This window comes from Daldinia decipiens, assembly GCF_022478715.1.
Source record: "Daldinia decipiens strain CBS 113046 unplaced genomic scaffold F4813scaffold_28, whole genome shotgun sequence".
Classification (NCBI taxonomy): Eukaryota; Fungi; Ascomycota; class Sordariomycetes; order Xylariales; family Hypoxylaceae; genus Daldinia; species Daldinia decipiens.
The window spans coordinates 149,763-171,924 of record NW_026054571.1 but is presented as its reverse complement, the minus strand read 5'-3'; the positions used below and the strand labels follow the sequence as shown (position 1 = coordinate 171,924).

Here is a 22,162-nt window from a genome sequence, read left to right as displayed (position 1 = left end):
GGACTTTGTTACCTATAATCTTTACACTTCATACGTAGTAAGCTTGGGTCGCTTCACCAGATCTCAATAAATCACATACCGTTTTCATATACCAGCTTCTCCCACAGCAAGAACTCTTCATCAATGTTAAGTTTTAGGACTTGCTATGACGACTTTTTCGCAACCTACCCTTCCAAACACTCAGGCGGTCAGCGGCGGGACTTTGTGGTAACTGAACCGTTGCAGTCTCCTGAGCTCCTTGCGATGCTGGAGATTCAGGTATGACTTGAGGAGGCCGGATCGCTATATCATGCGTAGATACCGCGTCCGTGTTCTGGTCATCCACATTATTATCTGTTTCCTCGTCCCGAGCTTGCTCCAGGGCTTCGACAAAGTAGTCGCAGAGCTTTTCTGGGCTTATCACCAGCTCCGGACTCTGAAATTCTTTGAGCTTCTCGACAGTCTTTTCACAAATGAAATCATGTAACGATAGACGCAACGCCCCCCTCGGGGTTAGTGTTTCCATCTTTGTCTCGGAAAGGCTGCCACTTAGGGTCAGTCATTCTACTATCGTGAAGGCGGAGTAACTTACCTGGTCCTGAACTACGCACGTAGAAACTACTTTACCACTGGCATTAAACTTCGCTTTCCATACCGAGAATGTCGCGCGGCCAGTGTAAAGCCCCCCAACCCGCTTTGACTTGTAAATTTCATTCAAGCCTATTCCAATAACAGTTCGAACCCTGCCATTCGTCCTCTCGATATACTTCCCAGCAAGCTTCGGCACTCTTAAGCCTCTTTGTGCCCATGCAACTTCTACTACCAGACCCGGACCTCTAGTCTCTGGATGTCGGAATCTAAAAGATAGGTCCGGCTGCTTTCTATCTCTAGCTGGATCAGATAGATCCCTAACTAGAGAGCTTCACCTCTGTGGCCAACTTGGCTTTAATGTTTGTAACAATATCAATAGTTTCTATGTCTGTGCATATCGCCCCGTTGTACAAACTTCGCTTTTCCCTGACGTCTTTCAACCAGTCAGTTATATGCGTATTAATCGCAGCTGCTACAGAATCATGGTAGGTGGACGGCATCCGAACTACGAATTGTTTTTCGTAACGCCCATAGTCATAACTAGCGGTTTGTTACTCGCCAGGACTTATATTACTATGTGTGAAGAAACCTTACCGAAGTTCATACTGGAAGAATTGGCAAAACGTCTTATCCTCCGACTCTTCTATCAATTCACACATCGATATATATTCTGTGTACAACAATTTTCGTTTTATCAAGATCTGTTTCTCTTTGCTGTTGCTTTTGTGAACTCTTTGAATTAAGTTGAGCACGTTGTTCCTCCGGGCGACTGCCCTAGAAGACAGTTTAGAGGGTGCCAGACTGCTAGTGCTCCGAGAAAGTGTATATGTCTCTTCCGTTAAAATTCCCAGGCTCTCTCTCGATTGACTGCCCTGGGCTTGATCCAAGGGAAGTACCTTAGGGGGTCCTATTACGGTCGCGGTAGGAGTAGCCGAGGGTAATCGTTCTGTCTTAGAATTTAATAACAATGAATCACGAAGGGAACCTCCCAGCTTAGATATCTGGAAAAAGTCTGCTATGCGCGTACTTCTATATGAGAGCTGATCTTCCATCCTGATAAAGCACAATGAGAGGGGCGCAGTCGGGTCGTTTTGGTAATGTCTGAATCCTTTGATATAACGGTATATTAAGTTCTGCAATTGATATATGAAGCGGAAGTAAGTTATTGATGTATGCAACCCGGATAACTGCAGGTTTGTTGACCAGTAATCGTACTCCTCGATATGATGACTGATAAGTTGAGGTCTCAATAAGCCTTCACGATCGGATACTGTTCCCCTCGTCGGACAAGGAGAACATACATAATCATGCAGCCCTTTCCGGTGTGCTTGAAAGGTATCGGCCGGTATTGTATCGTAACGTTCCCGTCTCCAGCTCTCAAGGGGTAATCAACATAGAAGTTCGGACATGATGTAATCTATATATAGCAGCATTTGTCATAAATCATACGTAAACTGACCGTTCGCTATGACTCCTCTAGCTCTGTAGCGAATTAGTTTGAAGTAGCCCGATTCTGTACAGTTAACTATTCACCTATAGCATGTAGTAATTACGACGGGTCCCTACTACGTTTAATAGAGGTTTAACTTTGTGCCAAACACCAGCATCTGCGAAATCTATGAATATGGTTAGAGCAGTTAGCTGTCGAAAGCCCAATTCTCCTAATAGCTTGGCTACCTACCTATACTATCTAGATAGTACCTCTAAATTATATTATTCACTCTTTGCACTCATATGAATTCCAATCATTTGAATCGCCGCCCCGAAAATAAGCGACCTGAGGCCAAGGACAGAGCTTACTCGTCTTCCCCTTTAAGTCCTCATCCTGGGGGTCAGTCCCCAACATTTTAGATGGCGGCTTTCCTGTCTCAACCCATTCCACGATAGCTTCAAGTGCATGCCAAGTCCCTGGGACTTGTGGATAATTTGGAGCCGAAGTGCAATGTCCGCCACCAGGTACCATGAACACGCGAAACCAATCGCTCACATCACAGCCAAAGAAGTTTTCGATCTGGTGGAGATGATGAATCGGCCAGATGGCTGCATTGAGCGGATCAGTCCAACCCTGATACACAATCATCTTCGAGCCGGTTTTCTTAAATTTCGATAGATCCGGGCTGATCTCGTCGATAAATGTACCTACTTTTTTGTCCATCGCATCTACGTCCGCTGCCCAATTGAAAGCTGAGGCATCATATGACAAGTCGTCGAAAACCATATTCTGTAAAATCGGGATTGAGAATGCCTCTGCAAGGCTCCCTTCTTGTGCTATCCATTCTATTTCGCTTCCAAACGAGAACCCGGGATACAGAGAGGCGTTGGTTCGAGAGTCAACAGGGCCTGTGTAGATCTTCTGCACTGCTGATATCTGTGCCGGGGTCAAACAGGCAGTCGAGTTTGCTTCTGGGGATTTGCATCCCAGTGTTGAGACGTCGAAGTCACACGCCAGAGGGTTTTCAAGGACTCCGTCCTCGACACCGTCAAGAGCATCGCATTTTGTTATAACAGCTCGCGTTATGAGATCAAGGGCAGTTTGCGGTAAGAAGTTCGAGCCCTATGACGATTAGCTGCGCGGTACTTCCTCTGAAAGCTGTATTTGCGGCTTACCTGAGTCGCCTGGGCATTCCACAGGAAAGACAGGGCAAGGTGGGAATACCAATTCCCTGGGCATCCAGCTACAATACCGTCAAACAAGTCCGGGTGAAATTGTGCCAGAGCAAAACCTTGAGCACCACCAGTAGAACAGCCTTTGTAATAGCTATACTTTGGAGCTTTCCGGTAGAACGCAGTCGTTATATATCTCGCAGCCGGGGTAAACTGCGCAATCGAGTTGTGTATCCATGCCAGGACTTGGTCCCTGTCGTGCAAATATGGCAAATACACACCAGGTGCGCCATTCCCACCGTTATTCTCGGAAGCCAAATGACCTGAATTACCGCCTGCGACTGCGTATCCTTCGTTGAGGTTGCCTATCATATCGCTCTCGGCGATGACACCCGCCATGCCACCATTTCCTACGACTAGGAATCGACCGTTATATTTCTCGGCAGTGGGCAGCCAGAGTTCAAAGATAACCGAGTTGTTTTTAGGGTATGGCGCTTCGCCAAACAAGCGACATAATGGAGATACGTTATACTTGTTAGTAATATTAAGAGTATTCTCGGGTATATAGCTGGCGTTTAGGATCGTTACACCATCGCCTATTCTCCGGAGTGAGGAGGCAAATCTGGAGCAGTCCTTCACTTGCCAAGGCCCGCCGCTTGAGGCGTGAGCGACAGCAACGAACAAAGAGCAAAGTAGAGCATTGACTCTCATGATGGATATGAGTTCCTGGTAACAGTTCGGTCATAAGCCTGAGAGAAGGAAGACCAATACATTAAGTATATATTTTAACTACCATAACGTTAAGATAGTCTTATGTACAAGATTCAACTAGCACTCCTTCAATTCAGGTTATTACATGAATCAATTGTATGAAAAGTGACATCGTTCAGCCATTTTCAGAAACCTGCCGACGAGAGCGGCGTAGAAATGCCCCGAACCGAAAGCTGGAATTATCGGATACAACATAAATCGCAACATCGTTATACAAAGACCAATACTACGGCTATACCGGTAGCGTACGCCAGAAGTAAAAATCCCATGCAATAATAACTATAAGAAAAGGGGATACAGAGCAGCAGAGCTAAACCGAATCATCGTAGAGCTTCCGACGACCCTGGTCTCATTCGCAGATCCCGAACATATTCCCGAAAACAGGAGACGGGCTCCGTACGTTGAAGAACTAAAGCTCACAACTCCGCATTGCCAACATGGTATATGTAGTACTTAGTAGACTTTACCCCTCGTTAGTCTAACTAGTAACAGGTGATTGAACAGTATACTAACGACGTGATGGCCTCTCTATCCACCTTAGGGCTACCACTCCACGATCAAGACCCCGGAAATTGGATCGCCTTATTTGAGCTAGCTTCATCCCCACAATCCCCGCGTTTGCGGTCAGGCTTTTCCCACCAATTTTCCCCCCAGGCGGTCAGAGATATTATTATTATTATTATTATTACCTATTATTATTCAGACGTCCCGCTCCGCTCCTTTAATGTTTACCGGATCTTCACCGCCTTGACCGTCTAAACCTAGCGACTTGCCAAGTGAGTTCTGCCTTGCTCACTCACTCGCTCGCTCGCAGTTTTCATCGGGAAAGTCGTCTGTGCTGTAAGTCAGCTCGGAAAAGATGGCGGACAGGAAATCAGAGCTCGATGTTGAGATCGCGAAGGAGGTATGGCTTTGAATCGCAAATTTTACTTCAAATGGTTACGGATAAGAAGTTGACACTCTTCTAGGAATTCAGCGCGGTCGTTGCTCAATATGATACCTCCGGCCCCATCACGGAGGCCGAGAAGGCGCTGCGATGGAAGCAGGACAAGCGCATTGTGCCATTGTCGGCTGGCATCTATTTCCTGTGCTATTTAGATCGGTCCAACATAGGGAATGCCAAAATCATGAACGCGTCGACTGGCGACGATCTCATGACTGAGACCGGCATGACCAATTTTCAATACACCATTTCGCTCATGATCTTCCTTGTAGCGTATGGTCTATTTGAAGTCCCCTCCAACATCCTGCTTAAGAAGCTGAGGCCTTCCCGTTGGATCGCATTTCTCATGTTCTCATGGGGCGCTCTCACCATAGGCCTCGGTGGTGTTCACAGCTATGCCTCCGTGACCGTTGTTCGGTTCTTGCTCGGAGTGTTTGAGGCTGGTCTGTTTCCTGGTCTCGTCTACTACCTCACTTTCTGGTACAAGAGCGAAGAGCGAAGTATTCGCGTAGCTTTCATCCTCGCTTCGGCGACTCTAGCAGGAGCTTTCGGGGGCGCTATCGCTTATGGCATAGGGCATATGAATCAGGCCGGTGGGCTCTCTGCCTGGCGCTGGCTATTCATCATAGAAGGAGTGCCGTCGTGCCTTTCTGCTTTCCTAGTCTGGTTTCTACTACCAGACTACCCCGAGGATGCGAAGTGGTTAAGCATCCAAGAGAGGGATCTCGCAGTCCAACGACTTCACATCGAGGGAAGCAAGGGTCACCACAAGGCGATGACTTGGGCCGATGCCAAGGCGACCTTAGTTGACTGGAGACTTTGGGGCCATTATCTCGTTTATTTTGGTATCTCGACTCCTTTTAGCTCGCTTTCGCTGTTTACCCCTTCCATCACTGCAGGTTTAGGTTACCACAATCTCCAAGCACAGCTAATGACCGTGCCGCCGTATGCTGTCGCTTATGGTAAGTGCTCAACAGCTACTATATTTTCCCTTTCCGTTGGACTTATGGCTAACTGGTGTTTAAGTCGTCCAAATCCTGACCTCCTGGTCAGCGGATCACTTCAACGCCCGTGGTTTGCATTCGGCCGCACTGGCCACGATCGGAGCCGTTGGTTTCTTGGCATCGGCCGTGCTACCGGCAGATGCGTATGCGTCCCGGTACGGATGTCTAATCGTCGCGGCGTCAGGCACATTCGCATGTATACCACCTCTATTAGGTTGGCTTTCGTCAAACATCTTCAGCACCGCTTCGGTTGGCCTCGCGATCGCACTGAACATTGGTCTGGGCGGCGCGCCTGGCCAGATCGTAGGCGTCTGGATCTACAAGGCGGATGAGGCACTGTTAGGATATCCCACGGGCCATTGGACAAATGCAGCCCTGCTTTTTATGGTGGCAGTGGGTTGTGTAATGCTAAGGGTGTACTATGCATTCCGCAATAAGAAGATAATTCGTGGTGCTATCGATGGGGAGGAGGTCCGGCTGTTCAAGTACTGAGCGGCAAATACTGCTTTTCGATCATTTTTAGAAAGCCAGTATTATACACACACCTATTACACACACCTATGACAGGGGTATTAATATATAGGTACCTATATATACCTAATGAATTTATGAGGGAGAATGAGATGCCTGTAAATCAATGCTAAGGACTTGAACTTGCCGATAACCAATTTGGTTTAATAACTCTATATAAAAATGTTATGCGGTATCATGATGATAAGAAACTTATAGCTACCTCCTATTATTTAAGGGAGGTAATTATTCTGCGCAGGCGGGGGTTATGAGTTATCCAAGGGTCATTGCTAAATACTAGACAAGAGAACACGAGTTAGGTTAGACGATGTAATAGGAATATCCAAACTTACCTGTCTAACGAGTGCTCTATACTGCCATGTAAGAACGTCGAAGGGACTTGCAAGTAAGAGTCAAATATTGGTTTAACTTTGGATATCACCAACTTATGCATTGAGTGTGATATTTTATTTCTTTGTACAATGATTTTACATTCCTAGATTTGTTTATAGCCGGAGCTTGTTCATTATCCGCTTTCTCACGACCTGGCTAGCTATCTTGCCTCCCCGTTGTAGCGCGATGGCACCAACAATGGCATATATGGCACCGGCCATAATCGGGTCGAATCCGGATCCTTTAATGTTTTCCGGCTAACAGCATTGCGTTAGCACTTAAGATCTGATCCTCCGGAGGGAAAATATAGCTTACCATTCGTGGTTTCCACCTCACCACTTCTGTTAATCCGGTCTCTATAGCTAACCTAGCCAGCTTTTTCAGGTCGAACACGTCGCTCGGTTGTGTTTCAAAAAGGTTGTCGATCCCACGAAGAGCGGGATCTTCAAATGGTTCTCGTCGATCCGCAAAAGGATCGTTCTCAGACCCTTTATATCTAGAAGGGGAGTTGATAATGGATTGTGTGCACTCGAATATACATATTTGGCGACCTGGGGTCGTATGTTAATATGCTAGACATGTATACCTATATATATATATCTCCTCCTAAGGAACATACCTAGAAATGCTAGGCGATCGTTGAAACCCCTTCGTCCCTGGTCAAAACTCTTGTGGGTTACCGCTAACCACTTGAGCTCGTCGGGCAGCATGCGCTCTCCTTCGGGACCTAAGAATCTCTTTAAAGCATCATCTAGCTTCTCCGGGCTCTTATTAACTACCCACTGCGACCTAGAGGGGTCTTTCGTGATATGAGGCGAGAAGGGCGCCTTCATCCGTTCTGGTGTGTAGGACCATCGTGGGCGTTGCTCTAGATCTTGTGTTAAGCGGGTTGTCGAGGTCGAGAAAGATGCGGCGGGGTGATAAGAAGAAGCTACGGACTTGTTCGAGCAAGTCCGAACAGCTTGACGAGCAAGTCTCGTAGTGGATCGGGAGGTGGTAGAGGCCATTGGCTATGATCTTGCCCTTTTCATCGCATTATCAAAAACGTAAGCCTAAGTATAAATTGAATTTCGCAATTGACGAAGGTTCAATTGCCGCGGAACTTTTTCGGGTGGGACTTTTTCGGGTGGGACAATGCGCTAGAAATCTTTGTCCAATCAGCAGCTACAAATATCAGCCTCTAGCTTATCGGAGATTGTTTATCAGCTTATCAGCTAATCAGTCATTTCGTCAGTGCTCTATAATTGGTGTACAACTTCTACGGCCCTTGCATTAATTGATCTTCTTCGTCTCCCTCTATTCCACCACTTACACGCCCTGTCTTCTTAAACGCGTCTTCGTTACCGGAGTCATTCTTCTCATCGAACCCAGCATTATGGGCTCTTGAACTCTAGGTGCCATTTAAGGCTTTTAATCTTTATTTTCTTTTCCATTCGTTTTCTTGCTCTCTTTAATAATGACTAGTCCGGCGCAAACCCGCGATAGTGATCGCGTCGTCGATCCTCACCCTCTAGTCGCAGAGCTTGCCAAAGTCTTGCCTAAAGATCGCAAGTTTACGGCCTATCATCTCTCGACGCCTCCCACGATTACCGAGCCTCTCTGCCACCCCCCCGCGCACAACCCCCCCAACGGTTCCACAGACAGGCGGCCAAGTAAGCCGTTGAAGACGTACTGCGAAAAGCATTTCTTGGCTATCTCGATTGGAGTTGGGAAAGAGGGGGTGCATCTTGATAATCAAGTTTTGGTTCTAGGACTAGAGATCTACATATATACAACATCATTCTCTACCATCATCTTCGTCTGTAAGGCGGATTCTACTGGATACTTGAACCTCTTGAACCTCCCCAAAGGGACACCATCTCCAATTCGAGAAGTTACAACGTGCTTTCTTGCCTTCTTAGTCGCCAATCGAAGACGACCAACAAAACAACTAGTCGTAAATCTATTCGCCCGAGCTCAATCGCAGTATCTTTTTCCGGGAAGCGTAAAAAACAGTGGCAAGCACGTGCTAGATGATAGAGGCTTAGTGAAGTGGTGGTGTCGTGTGCTCAACTCGCTGCTTGAAGGTACCGACTATCAAGATGTGAGGAAGCCTTGGGATGCTATGCATGGATACTTGGTTATTCCCGGACTAGACAATTATGAGACTCGCGCCTTTTTACCTCGGACTAGTCTGGCAACGTCGAATTGGACATTAAATCACCCCCTCGAGAAGATATCCCCGTATGCAAATGATCCAAGCAGCTTTGGCGCCAATGTTCATCCTAGGTCTCTCATCCCAACGTATCCAGACGACCCTAAGGCCCGGTTTGTTCAAGAACTAGAGGAATCCATTGCTGAAAAGGCCAAGCTACTAAATGGCTGGAAGACGCCAAAGACACTGGATCAATTCTGGGAGATGATGGCCTTCCGGCAAGAGTGTTCTAGCGGTAGATTAACTGGATTTATGTGGGTTGTCTTCGAATCCCAAGCCAATCCAAAATCTAGCTCGTCAACTGTCAAGTCCGCGGCAACTATTCTCACGCCGAATGCCTCGTTCAGCACTCCAGCTGATGACATAACGCCTCCCACCTCACCCCGCGCAGCTAAACGGGGAAATACTTTTATTGCTACTCCAAGTGCTTCGTCGTCCAAGTTGAATACCCCAAGAGCTAGAAAACTTCGACGGAAGCGCAAGACAAAGAAAGTCTTAAGCGGCCCAATCATCCCTAGGAAACCTCAGATCAAAACGCACCAACGGGCCCAATTCCCAAAGCAAATTGAGACGCCATATTATTTCTGGCCTGAGAATGGAAGGGGCCAAGTAGTCTTAAGTGACAATAGTTATAAGAGAGCTGTCGAAGTGCTACTTCATCTTGAGTTCAAGACTCTAGAACATGCAACCGCAAGCACAGCACGATGGACTAAGGAAGTCAACATGGGCGAGAATTGGGCATTGGATATTATCGGCGAGAGAACAAGTATCGATTCTACGGCGTCATCCGGTACAAGTGGGACGGTCAACAATTTGTCTGGGATGGTGCGGAAGCGCTCAGCTGACGAGATTACGAACGAGACCACGTCGTCTTCGCCAGCAGTGAATACGCTTGGCAGCGGCCTCATTCGGAAGAAGGCAAAACTCGATACCAGTGCGACCGATGCGTCTGTTACTGTAGACCAGAGTTGTCCTGAGGCCGAGTCAGAACCTAAGGCCAACGTTCTTGGAGCTGGGCTGATTCGAAAGAAGCCGAAGGCATCTTGAATTTTATTTTCTAGAGCAGTCTTGCATTCTATTGGCGGGGGGTTGAATAGGGTAGCTTGGGTCGCTAGGCGTTACCAGTATTGGAAGAGTATATAAGAGGTTTAGGAGTATTTAGGGCTCTAGCGGAATGTGTTTTCAAGGAATTTGGTTCATATAACCTTTTTTTCTCTTACGGGATAATCTATTTGAAAAAGGTTAATATCAGTGTTTTCGAAATATCACGGGCTTAGTCGAGTCTTAGCTATCTCGCTTCGGTGTCCGACAATTATGATATACTTAAACAATAATCAGTAGCGATATTAGATTTCATCGAGTCTTACTCCATGCAATTTGCATCATTGCCAGTCATTATCTAGAAGTTCAAATGTATAAAAAAAAATTGTGTACTTCAGACTTTTACCTTGATATGTAACTTACACCATTGAAACTGGGTGTTAGATTAAGTACCTAGGTACATTTGTACCCTTGCATACCTAAAGTACACACTTACATGTAGATTTACACAAATTACAAAATACCCCTCATCAAATGTCTCCTTTAAGCCGGCAACATGCATTACTGCTGCGGTAGCGGAAAAAAATAATATCAATCACAACATAATTGTAATAGGCCAGCCTGTTTCTTCCAAGCAAACCTAATTCTCGGCTGCTCATTGGCTACCCTCCCGATGGGTCCGGCAAGGGCCGAGTGCCGTGCATACGGAGCTCCGATTGGTGGGCCAGTGTCACCGGCTTCCATTTTAAGGTGTGGGACGGGAATTTCCCCAACTTCGTACCTTGTTCTGAGTTTCTGGAGGACATTATAAGATGTATAGATATTGGGTAATTTCGAGCTTTACTTTTTGCTAGTGTTTGAAATGTGCCAATTTCTTTATCCATATAAACTTGCTATTCACGCAATTATTTGTTAACTTGTTGTTTTTAAATTCGGTACATGGCTATAGGCTACGGCTACTAACAACTTGATATATTATGGCTTGCCCGCTTCACTAAGTCTCATATCTGAATACTGATTGATCAGTTATAAATAAGCATAGAGAGTTCCGGAAGGCAACAGACAGCAAACGTGAATTGCAAATACAAAAAGCGATCTTGAATCTCAGTTTAATGAACAAAAACGGTGGGAAATTTTGAGAACAACAACCTTTTTGGTAGGCTATCATTCATATCGGTTGAACGATAGAAAATGAGCACTTCGGATGAAACAGTTGCACGGCATGGCTTGATTGGATTCGGGTATCTTGTATCACCATGTGGCCCTCAAGACGGTCGAGTGACACTCCCACACTCCCCATAACTATGGCAGACACCATCTAAATTATACACGAATTGAACATTACGAATCCTCATAACAGACTAAGTCTAGTAACTCAGATAGTTTCGTCTTATACCTCTTTGTGTCCAGCGAAGATCTCCTACTTATAATAGTTGCCTCTCGGACATATACTATTAAGAAAAGGGCATAGTTGTCGACTCACTTGTCTATTTACCCTAGAAAGCAAATCAGCCCAGTCGTAAGACTTAGCAGTAAATTAAATCGACAATTACCTCTTTCAGATGATATAGCTAAGCCTCATCGTGTATGTATCTAATGTATACTCAACTGGGCTTTATACGTAACCCCCCTACTCGCATAGCCCTAAGCCTCAACTCGTTTCCCTCTACCTCCTTAAGCATAACACCAGGGCACTGTCGAAGTGTGTTACCATACCTGTATTCACTGTCAACAGTCGTCAACCTCGTCGTCGTAGACGCAGCCTAGTAGTGGCACAGGTACCTAGGTATAGTCGCCCCAAGCTTTCCCAGCCGCCTTATTCGCTCTGGCTTTAGTTTGCCTTTCTGTCCCCCAGACTACCAACCGCGTGTTCTTTCCCTCCAGGCACCTTGTGAGTTTTGAGTCACATCCCACAAGATCCTTTCTGCAAACTTCCGTTTTGACTTTCCTACTTTATTTTCCCACGCAGCCACCCACCCACACTCGCACTTAAAAGACTCAACCCTAGATCCTAGGAAGTCCTTGTCAAACATCCGCACTACCTCCACTCCCCTACACAAAGGCAACAAAACCTTATTCCCTGTCCCTCGTTTTGCGTTCTTTCGTTCGAAGGAACAATTAGAGGCCGTGATACAACTACACTTATTAAGTCCGATTCCTATCTTTCACAATGCGTTATTCCATGACGCTGATCCTTGCGGTCGTGTGCTGCTTCATCGGCAGCTTCGTGGGCGCCGGGCGGTTCCCCCGCGAGACTGGTGTCGTTTCTCGCGATGCTGCTCGCGCGGGTTGGTCCCCTAAGCCGACTCCCGCTCCCAGTGTTGCGAAGCCGGAGGAAGAGCAGGTGTTGGATGTTCTCCTTAGACGGGAGAATGCCAGCAAAAGTTGGCTTAATGACAAGACCTGTGGATGGATTTCGGGCCCTTCTTGTAAGTGTTACCACCTATACTTGATGATGAAACTGGACACTTGTGGGTTGGTATAGCAGTACTTACTCTTATACTCAGCTGACCCCTTCACTTGCGGAGAAAGTTCCACTTGTGCTACGAACTCTGACCATGTTGTCGCTTGTGTCTCTGGCACATTTTCTCCATTCTTTGAGGAATGTGTGGATTTCTCTGCGTACCAGAAAGGCCTTTGCGAGGACCAAGGATCGGGAGCTGGATGTTGGTAAGTTATCTTTTCCTTTCTCATCAACTACTCTACCCTTCTTACCATCTACTACCTTCCTCTCATCCTTTAACCTGTTCTGAGAGATGCACTTATTTTTTCTATGAGCACCAGTTACAACTATAACCTCTCCTTGCTTTAATAATATGGCGCGTGGACATATATACTAACACTCATACCCCTTTAGCATGGATAGTGGTTATGGCTCCTGTGCAACTTACCTCTGGACCAACGAACCTTTGCGCTCTATGTACCGTTGCTCTAACGTCTCAACGGAAATTACGATGTTGGATGTTCCGCAGTCCGTCGTGGATGCTTCTCTCAGCGCATCCGCGGTCCCAACTCCTACCGACATCCAGCCACTGAGTTCTGGCGTCTACCCCGGCAGCGAGCAACCAACCCCTGGTACAAGCACAATTAGCGTCGGTGCTATCATGGGCAGCGTAATCGGCAGTGTTATCGGTCTCATCGTCATCGGCTATATGTTGTTAAGCTGCCGAGCTTACCGTAAGAAAGCTAAGGCAGACCACGACAGCGTTCAGAACCGTCTCGACAATGCCTTCCAACCCCCTCCCACGCCTCGAGCCCGAGGTCTCGCTATGTCTGCTTTCGAGCCCGAGCCCGAGCCCGAGCCCGAGCCCGAGCCCGAACCCAGTACCCCCACCAACCAGCGCCAGCCTGATACTTCGTCGTCCGTGTACTCCCAGGACTCAACCACCCCGATCACCCCCTCGCGCAGCGCCAACCGAGCCTCCGCCCCCGTGTACACGCGCGTAGCTCCCGAGACTCCCCACAGAGAGGCTCAGCGTGCCCTCCACTTCACCGTTTTCGACCAACCTCAAGCCGGAACCTCAGGCCCGCCACGATATGAGTGGCATCAAATGCACGTCCGCGTACGCCCCGAGAGTTCGCCTGTACAAGGTTATGCCACTCCACCGCCACGATACTCCCTGTATCCTACCGTCGAGAGCCGCCTAAACTCGACTGACATCCAGGCGGTTGCCGAAGGTCGCGTGCACGCCCTCGTGCAGAACGAGCAGGACGCTGTTCTTTGGGTGAACAGGGGGCCTACCGCTAGCTCTTTGAACACCGAAGGGCCGACTGAGGCGACGCGCGACCTTAAGTAGGTACGATGTATGAGACTGGAGTCTCTTCGTTGCGGTATGGAAGTTGCCCCGAGTGTGAGGAGGTGTGGAAGTCTATAAGACACGCCGAGTGGATGAATCTCGGCAGAGCTGGAAAAGCTGGTATGGAAAAAGGGGAGAAAATCAAAATCATAGGCAGGATCTCACACAGGCCTGCGGTCTCTAATGATGCTTCTTGCTTCTGGTTCAGTTGTTTCGTTGCGTTTCGTTGCGTTGCGTTGCGTTTAATATGAGCAGGAGAACGGAGTTATGGATTGACGAAGTCAAGTACTCGGGGCTAGGATGTAATGTATACTTGAGAACTTCTTTGTCTGCGTGGTTTAGACACGTAGGTCGTCAAGGATCGCAAGATCGAAGTCTCGTACATAGGTCTCAAGCACGTGTCTATATAGGCATACCCTCAATGATAGCAACCTATCTTATACGTATCATGCAGAGATGAACTGCCGACCATCCCCTATGCTCCTAACATACGTACTATGTCGTTCATAGCCTCCTAACACAACCTCCTAACTATAGCCCACTAAACATAGCTCCTATTCTTATTGCCACACAATCCATCAGAATACAGAGTTGGCATTTACTTGATACTGTATATACTTGATATATACTTCATGTGGCTACAACTTCACACAGGTAAAAGCAAGCGAAATATATCTTTTGCCTCACGCAAACAACACCAACTCTCCGTTTTTACCTCCGCCCGATCCCCCCTTAAACCCCAAATCCCTATCTACAGATGCTCCGTTCCCTTCCATCTATGGGTATTTGATCCTCGCCGAGCAAAACCTCGCTATTTTGTTATATTACCGTTCGTTTGCTCGCTTGTCTGCTCACTCGGTGGAAGAAAAATGGAAACGTCAAAAAACGTATATCTTCGAGTCATTCAATGCCGTATTACTGTTTAGTAACGTAAAGTTTGTCTTTTCGGCCGATGTAAACCTGCCATATATCCAGTCGCGTCCTTTCATGATGTGGCGTTTCCACTCAACCACCGTGTGTTAACCGGTGTGATAGCTTGTCCGCCTGCCAGCACAGCCATAATATTGCGCATGGCGAGCTCCTCGAAGCCGATATGGGTTTCGACAGTACCGCCAGCATTATGACAAGTAAGGAGAGCTTTGGTTCCCGCAAGTGCTAATAGTTTAGGATGAACATTAGGCTCGGTGGTGTGCACGTCGAGGGCAACGTTGCTGAGCCAGCCCTGCTCTAGCGCATCGGCCACCGCTTCATCATCGACGAGGGATCCTCGTGCGATATTAACAAGGCGCGCACCAGGTCGGAACCACCTAAGGCTCTCTGAGTTAATAATCTGGCCTGCACCACCAGGCGCACATAGCACAATACAGTCCGATTGACGCGCAAGCTGCTCGAGGCTGTTCGCATAGCGCGCGCGCAACCGAGTCTCGAGCGCGGGCGGCTTGCGCTCAACATCGTAATATGCGATATCCATACCAAAAGCAGCGCTGCACTTAAGCGCAATCTGTTGGCCGATGTTCCCAAGCCCGACGAGCCCTAGAACACGGCCACGTAGATTATGCGATTGCGCCGTTGCGTTCGCGTGACATGTCTGGAAGCTGTCGGCTGTTGCTGCCGACGAGATGAGGTATGGTAGTACGCGGAACGTCGAAATGATCATCGCGAGGGCGAAGTCAGATACAGCCTCCGCAGCGGCAAGTCCACCGTTACAGTATACGATGCCTACGAGTTGTTAACACGAGTCTAGCCCCTTTTATACGGATCGCAAGCTTGCGCGCATGGGGAAATAAGATCACAATATAAGATATACTTTATAGAGTTATCACATACCTTTCTCGCCCAACAGCTGCGTGTCAGCCCAGTCGAAGCCAGTGCCGGCGCTAGCAAAGACTCTGACGCTATCGGGAAGTAGAGAGATGAGTTCTGCATCCCAATTACCCATCTCACCACCGGTACCCCAAAATGGGCGGAAGATAGCGGAAAAGTCCCCCCAACGCTTCTCGCGCAGGGCCTGGATGAAGGCGGGCCTTTGACGTTCATCAACAGACGGGCGTACGACCTCGAACTGGCCCACGAATTCCATATAAGTCTCCGGGTTGTACTTGACGGGATCCCCGATGTGCAGCACAACGGGCTTGCTCCCCGTCGGACCCCCCAGCACGGACAAGGATGTTGACGTTGGTATCCCGATATGCTTGGGGGGACCGAGTGTGTTGCCAGGGCGTGTGGCGCCGAGTGCGGGGGAGGTGGAGCGTGGGGTTGGCGGTGCCGTTGGCATTGGGGTGTTTGTAGGTTCCGCCATGTTGTCGATATTTTCTAGGGGTGAATATTCGACAACGGGAACGACGAAGGGGGGGGTTAGACGGAGGAATAGGAATTGGAAAGGGGAATAAGGTATAACTATGTGGTGACTTTACTACCCTAAAGGTTCAGGTAGGACACGTTTGTGTATGCCTGCGACTTGTGTGTCTTGTGTGTCCCTCCAGGTTGAGTAGGATCGTCACATCGGAGTAGCTCCCCTTCACCGCCGAACCTGACTGCTTGGCTTTAAGGGAAAAATGGCGTGGGCGGGAATTATAAGCCGCAGTCTAACCTTTATTCGTGACGGGGTGGGGGCAACGATGTTGTTCGACGCTACTTAGCAATCAGTAGCTAAGTCGAATTGAGGCATCAATGGTTCAAATCCACTTCTAGCAAGACTCCCGGGATCGTTTTTGTTAGTTAGAAGGTAGGTAGATGCTGCTAAGTTGAAGTACCACTGATAACCTTCGACCAGCCAACATGGAACCAGTTGCTCCGAAACTATGTAAGACCGTCAGAAAGAAAGAAGGAAAACTATTACGGACCCTATGTAAAGTAATGAGGTCATATAGCCGGTAAGATGGCAAAGTTTTATAAAACAAGGGGAAAAGAAAGTTGATGAAGTTTCCCCCATCCTCATCATGGGGAAGGCTACATGTAGACTTTTTTTCTCCCCATCTTTGGAGTACATACGTATTCTTTGTACGACAATAGGACGACAAGCAAAGAGAAGCAGCAGCGTTGCAACCACCACAGTAGAGACCCGGCGGGATGCCGTTTAGGGCAATACGGACCAATGAGGGACAGGGACTCGACCCCATTGGATATAAAATCATGTTTAGCGTGAGCGATTGCGGGAGTGTGGGGTCGTATTGTATAACTGTGCATAATGCACATGGACTTATACGTAGTCGGTATACATATGTGTATTAGAGGTATGTGTACATACCTCAGTAATTAGGTACCTAACCTATATACGTATTGTACTTTCTGCCACATGGCTTTGAAACCTGCAAAACTTACCTAGGTATCTTTGTCTTAGACGCGAGACCTCTTAGAGCCTCCGATGATCGTCTCCTCTCTTGTCTTACCTTGTCAGCATGTCAATTCAGCCTAGCTAAGCCTACCTATGCATCGTATTCTAGTACCACTTCCCCGGATCGTCGCAACTACTTTATCTTGAGTGCAATATGTAAATCTTTAGTATATATCACAAGTTATCCATCCACTTACAACCCATCCAAGTCTATCCTACCTAAGGTGGTATAGATCTCTCACGTGTATATAATGTAACCGGATGCTTAAATATACGGCTTAAATATATGAAATATGTTACATCTCGATCCATCGGAACGGTAGAATGGGTAAACCACTGGTGATATTCCTTGTAAGATATTGCTAATCATTCGATGATCATAATTAAAACACTTATGAAGTTCTTTTAGGTCTAAGTACCACCAGTGGTGAATATTATCAAGTAGTACAAGGTGTGTATGTAAGTTCCAAGGTTGAACGGGCTTGATGCTGATTGGACATTGTTCTACAAGTTACAACCCCAGGTCAATATATACATGTTCATTTTCAATAGGACAAAAGAACTTCAACTTCGCACAATTAAGACTTAAGTATAATGTAACTACCTGGATTATATTCTTTAAAAATATGTAACCACATACCTAATTGTGACTATAATTACGTAATCACTAGTTACATATACTAGTATTACTATGTAGGCCTCGTCCCAATAATACTAAACTTCACGAAATCAACATCATTCCACCCCTTAATAATATCTACCTGCCATGTATCCCCTGAGCCTCGTAAAGGCCTGGGTCTACAGCAGATTTGAGCTAATAGAGCCCTTTATGCTCCTGTGATTCCCACTTGAGTAGACTAAGCTAGGGTAAGGCTATATAACGCCAAGAAAAAAAAGGAGAAACGGGTAAAAAGAAGAGAGAGAAAAACAAAAACATACAACACCGGGGATTCGCTGGTCGTCACCGACCCAACTACTAGTCCGGCGGTATCTGGTTTATCGATGGGGGAGCGGACGGGACCCCGAGTTCTCCAGATCCTATGGTCGTATGTGATAGAAGGCTGGCTTATTGACGTTTATATCTAAGGAAGCGCTTGATAGCCATTTGCCAGGCACCTGAGTTGAAATACCTCAACAGATGTCTTAGACCAACTTAGATACGAAGCATCAGTTGGTGAGGTATGATTTAGCCATTGTAAAAAATTGGACCGTTATAGACTTCATGGTACTCATCTTTAACCAGCAGCCGTCGAATAAATACCACAACGAGGCGCTGTCCCAGCGCTAAAGGTCAAATTCATAAGGCGGAAATGACCAAATTTGAAAAACTTCCGCACATTTGTCTCAAAGATGCGAGCAAACGAATCCATACCGATGACTAGCTCTAACCCAGCTTCACCACGCCGGAAGCTATTGGGCGGCTTCTGCTCATCATACATGACAATTACTAAGTCCTCCAATTCGGTAAGGAAGGCCTCTTTCCAGAGCTTCAGGGCCGCGTAATTGAAGTTGTACGCCCAACAGCTCAAGCTTACCCCCACGCGCTGTAACCCCCGGTGGAATGGATCTTGCTGCTGGACTGTTCGGAAGATATCGAACAGCCGCATACGATCGGCATCGCCTATGAACACGAGCAGGTCGGAAGACGGAGAGAAATATAGGTACCGAGAAACAGACGTATTGGGCCCCGAGTTGAAGACGGGTAAGAGAACCGTGAAGTGCTCGAGCGCCAGGGTGCGAGACTCGGAGCAGGCGGACATAGCCGCCGGGTTATCGCTATTCGACACCCATATAGGATGTGCCAAGCCGTTGCTAGCATCCTTCTGCGAATGTATCTCTACTACACGAGGGCAAAAGGCCTCATTCCAGATCTTGAAGCGCAGCTCGACCGGTAACGAGGGAAAGAGACTAAACTCGACCGGCGAGGACTGAGATTGCGGCGCCGCCAAACCCGAAATCATATCTCCTTTAATTTGTTTAGCGATCGGCTCAGAGAAAGCAAGTATCATTACATGCTATGCGAACTAGCCATACTGTTGGTGTAACTTATATGTCTTGTATCAAAAAGACGATATTCGGAAATATAGGATTATTCTCCTCCAATGACAATTCAGTTAAAAGTCCGGCTTGCGGACTTGAAGCCGGTATTAATTGGGTTCGAAACACGCCTCTCCAATACCAACTCAGCCGTCGCACCATACAAACACTGTTGAAGGTCGTACGTATATAAGCCAGCGGATATTAAAGGGTAGTAACGCGGCTCAGCTTCACCGGCATAATATCCGCATCAGCGGTGAGAAAAGGATAAGCCAATCGATGAAGCCACGGGGAATTCGGCTGACAAGTCAATTTATAATCTAGGTACATAAAAATTTGATGTCTGACTTAAAAGTCAAGTTGAGATATAATACATATGGTGAGTCCCTTGCGGGACATTCATGACGTCTATGGCGCATCTCACGTGGCGCAGCATATGCGCGTAGACCAGATCACCAGCCCCTTTTTTAGAGTCAAAGAGTTCCATTGAAGCCCCATAGTCGATAGGTACATAACAAGCAACGAAAAACGTCTGTACCTATACAAATTTAAGTCTAAGTTAACATAAGTATTATAAATTATATTTTACTGCTACATCATCACTTTTCCCAGACTTTAGTCTTTTCACAACTAACTCCTAATCTAGGTACCCAGCCTATACCCCAACTTACCCTCATCATTCATAACCCTCCCCAAAAAACAAACAACAACAGCAACGCAGAAAACAGCGTCGTACCATGCACCGGGGCCAATGTTGCAGATCCGGAATCCGTCTGATTACCCCGGCCCAGCCACTCCTTAAGATGCGCAAGCTTAATCTCCCGGATCTGCAACAGCAATAACACGCTCAAGTTAGCATCCGCTCAGCAGGTCGGTAATATAAATAAATCAAAAACTAGGTAGATATGCCCAACACATACCTGGTCCATCTGCGGCTTCGTCCCGCGCGGCTCCACCGCCTCCGACACCGCATCCTCAGCATGCGCCGTGCCGTCCACAAGTATAACCCTGGAATGATTGTACAAATCCGTGACCGTCAGCGCCGGCGAGCCAATCGCAGCCGTGCGGTCGTAGCGCCCCTGGACGATGAGCAGCCGCTCGGTCGAGTCGAGGATGTCGTTCGTTATGGCGTATTTCTGCAGGAAGTACTCGTTCTCGCGCTTGTAGTCGACGCCCTGCCACGCCGGGTTCGTGCACAGGTCCACCGTGCCCCGGGCGAAGGCCTCGGGCAGCATGTTGTCTGCGGGGATCGACCGGTCGTTGATCGGGTAGTAGCCGCACGTGACGGCGCTCCAGGCCGGCTCGCTGCTCATTACGTTGCCCTGGCTGGCTTTGGAGATGTTGCCGTTGAAGCTGTCGATGCAGGCGGATGTGTTGGTCGTCCATGAGGTTGCTAGGAGCGGGAGGCGGAGGACTTCGCCTACGGTCTTGGCTTCGAGCGTGTTCTTGATTAGTTCCGAGAACGGGTTTGCCGTTGGGTATTTTTCGATCCATGGGTAGTTGAACTTGGAGATGGCTAGGTAAGTATGGAGTACCGCCTTGTACAACCTCTCGTAGCCTAGCGACGTGGAGTTCTTGCATATGTTGAGATCAGGGATAGTCGCCTCGCAGCTATTGTCTTCCTCTTGTTAGTCTATAAAGTATGGCTCACACGCAAGAGTCTCACCTGCAAGGCACTTCTTGAACGTCAACATGGACGTTTTTATTTTGGAGGATGCGTCTTTCGAGGCGTCGTTATAAACTTGGCTCGCCCACTTCGCGGAATCGAACTTGACCTGGTTCGAGCTGAGGGGGCCAAACGAGTTCAAGGCGGGCGAGGAGGCAATCGCACCGTAAAACGTATCTGGATAGCGAATCCGTGCCGATACAGCAAGGAATCCGCCGTACGAAGCTACAATAAGAGCATTAGTCCATAACCAGCCCCTAACACCGCGAGCCACTCGTTTACTTACAACCGCCATAAATCACTTTACTATTCGAAGCACCCAATACTGTCTTTTTTATCCAATTCACGAAATTAACTCCGTCTTGAAGGACATTGTCCAGCGTTAGGGAGTCAAACGTTTCGTTTGAGACGTTCAATGGGTTGTAATGAAGCGGGTAGCTGCCGTGGCGGAAATCGCCAAAGAAGCGGTGCTCGAGCATCGCGACGAGGGCGCCGAGCTTCGGTGCGTAGTCTATAAAGTCGCTCGAGTTGATAGGCGACATTCCGGACTCGGCGCTTTGCACGAAAAGGATTGGACCGCCGGGCTCGAAGTGTTGCGTTATGAGCTGGTACCGCTGTCTGAATGTTGCGGAGCTCGCGTCAACTGTGTGGTTGATCTTCTGGATGAAGTCTTGAGTGGCTATGCCGCTCGTGTTTGATTGCACTCGTGCTGGCGGATGACGTGCCACGGCCATGGCTGCCAGGAGAGCGAGGATCTTGAATCCCATCATCGGCACTTCGTATAATAGCACTCACTGCCTGGGTCTAGTGGATGACCGAGATACGCCGCCTCTTGAGTTGTAGTAATAGCGCACGTCTAGTTTTGGCGCGAGCCTGGCGTTTATTCCATATGAGGTAGGTCTATGTTGTCCGCTCTCTTCTATTACCATTGGTAGAAGTACTAGATATCTGGTAGGATAGTTAGCAAGTCGTAATCGTTCCATCGATGATGTGTGAGACAACTTCGGTGACGAGCATACTAGACGATTTGACAGCTGCAGCATCCCGAATCCAACCACAGTCCTCACCTACTCTACTACGTAATCCTACGGGCATATAGCAAGCTCAGACAACAGGTAAGCCTAAACATCGGATGACAAGTTGTCAAAACTTCAGACGACAGATCGAATAAGGTTGGAGGCGCATAGTGCCGAGTAATACGACATGATGCCAGAAGACTAAATTGGCATATAAAATGTCCGCCTAGCCGTCTCCTTAATATAAACCTTACAATTATGAATTGCACAGATAGAATATCT

The 22,162-nt window shown here is 47.7% G+C and overlaps 8 protein-coding genes across 8 annotated transcripts; 3 read left to right on the top strand and 5 right to left on the bottom strand.

Moving 5' to 3' along the window:
* Positions 1–71: 71 nt before the first annotated feature.
* On the bottom strand, positions 72–505 carry F4813DRAFT_391470 (uncharacterized protein; the record flags this gene model as incomplete). The annotated part of the gene is made up of 2 exons (XM_049247171.1): positions 72–115; positions 169–505. The coding sequence occupies 2 exons, from the start codon at positions 503–505 to the stop codon at positions 72–74; spliced, it is 381 nt and encodes a 126-aa protein (XP_049097586.1).
* Positions 506–2,287: 1,782 nt separating this feature from the next.
* Positions 2,288–3,979, bottom strand: F4813DRAFT_398043 (feruloyl esterase; the record flags this gene model as incomplete). The annotated part of the gene is made up of 2 exons (XM_049248000.1): positions 3,178–3,979; positions 2,288–3,124 (listed from the first exon to the last, which is right to left on the bottom strand). Exons 1-2 carry the CDS (start codon positions 3,883–3,885, stop codon positions 2,288–2,290), a joined length of 1,545 nt encoding a protein of 514 aa, XP_049097585.1. The 5' UTR covers positions 3,886–3,979.
* Positions 3,980–4,804: 825 nt separating this feature from the next.
* Positions 4,805–6,384, top strand: F4813DRAFT_391468 (MFS general substrate transporter; the record flags this gene model as incomplete). Its single annotated transcript, XM_049247170.1, has 3 exons — positions 4,805–4,849; positions 4,914–5,850; positions 5,915–6,384. The coding sequence occupies 3 exons, from the start codon at positions 4,805–4,807 to the stop codon at positions 6,382–6,384; spliced, it is 1,452 nt and encodes a 483-aa protein (XP_049097584.1).
* A 407-nt stretch (positions 6,385–6,791) lies between these two features.
* F4813DRAFT_366662 (RNase III domain-containing protein) lies at positions 6,792–7,892 on the bottom strand. Its single transcript, XM_049244065.1, has 3 exons — positions 7,415–7,892; positions 7,111–7,346; positions 6,792–7,052 (listed from the first exon to the last, which is right to left on the bottom strand). Exons 1-3 carry the CDS (start codon positions 7,800–7,802, stop codon positions 6,909–6,911), a joined length of 768 nt encoding a protein of 255 aa, XP_049097583.1. The 5' UTR covers positions 7,803–7,892; the 3' UTR covers positions 6,792–6,908.
* A 165-nt stretch (positions 7,893–8,057) lies between these two features.
* F4813DRAFT_366659 (histone acetylation protein-domain-containing protein) lies at positions 8,058–10,427 on the top strand. Its single transcript, XM_049244064.1, has one exon. It carries the CDS (start codon positions 8,252–8,254, stop codon positions 10,034–10,036), a length of 1,785 nt encoding a protein of 594 aa, XP_049097582.1. The 5' UTR covers positions 8,058–8,251; the 3' UTR covers positions 10,037–10,427.
* A 1,773-nt stretch (positions 10,428–12,200) lies between these two features.
* F4813DRAFT_391465 (uncharacterized protein) lies at positions 12,201–13,827 on the top strand (the record flags this gene model as incomplete). The annotated part of the gene is made up of 3 exons (XM_049247169.1): positions 12,201–12,459; positions 12,538–12,700; positions 12,888–13,827. 3 exons carry the CDS (start codon positions 12,201–12,203, stop codon positions 13,825–13,827), a joined length of 1,362 nt encoding a protein of 453 aa, XP_049097581.1.
* Positions 13,828–14,782: 955 nt separating this feature from the next.
* Positions 14,783–16,333, bottom strand: F4813DRAFT_156797 (uncharacterized protein). Its single transcript, XM_049239027.1, has 2 exons — positions 15,655–16,333; positions 14,783–15,546 (listed from the first exon to the last, which is right to left on the bottom strand). The coding sequence occupies exons 1-2, from the start codon at positions 16,124–16,126 to the stop codon at positions 14,813–14,815; spliced, it is 1,206 nt and encodes a 401-aa protein (XP_049097580.1). The 5' UTR covers positions 16,127–16,333; the 3' UTR covers positions 14,783–14,812.
* Positions 16,334–18,396: 2,063 nt separating this feature from the next.
* On the bottom strand, positions 18,397–21,631 carry F4813DRAFT_391463 (serine carboxypeptidase S28-domain-containing protein; the record flags this gene model as incomplete). The annotated part of the gene is made up of 5 exons (XM_049247168.1): positions 18,397–19,127; positions 19,935–20,025; positions 20,119–20,816; positions 20,865–21,089; positions 21,151–21,631. The coding sequence occupies 5 exons, from the start codon at positions 21,629–21,631 to the stop codon at positions 18,397–18,399; spliced, it is 2,226 nt and encodes a 741-aa protein (XP_049097579.1).
* Positions 21,632–22,162: the final 531 nt, after the last annotated feature.

Bases quoted from the DNA above. Each gene is read 5' to 3' on its own strand.
- F4813DRAFT_366662 (XM_049244065.1), bottom strand. From the start codon at position 7,802: ATGGCCTCTACCACCTCCCGATCCACTACGAGACTTGCTCGTCAAGCT. The intron at 7,347-7,414 runs GTATGTTCCTTA...ATACGACCCCAG, and splicing joins CGATCGCCTAGCATTTCTAG to GTCGCCAAATATGTATATTC. The intron at 7,053-7,110 runs GTAAGCTATATT...CAATGCTGTTAG, and splicing joins TGAGGTGGAAACCACGAATG to CCGGAAAACATTAAAGGATC.
- F4813DRAFT_366659 (XM_049244064.1), top strand. From the start codon at position 8,252: ATGACTAGTCCGGCGCAAACCCGCGATAGTGATCGCGTCGTCGATCCT.
- F4813DRAFT_156797 (XM_049239027.1), bottom strand. From the start codon at position 16,126: ATGGCGGAACCTACAAACACCCCAATGCCAACGGCACCGCCAACCCCA. The intron at 15,547-15,654 runs GTATGTGATAAC...AACAACTCGTAG, and splicing joins GCAGCTGTTGGGCGAGAAAG to GCATCGTATACTGTAACGGT.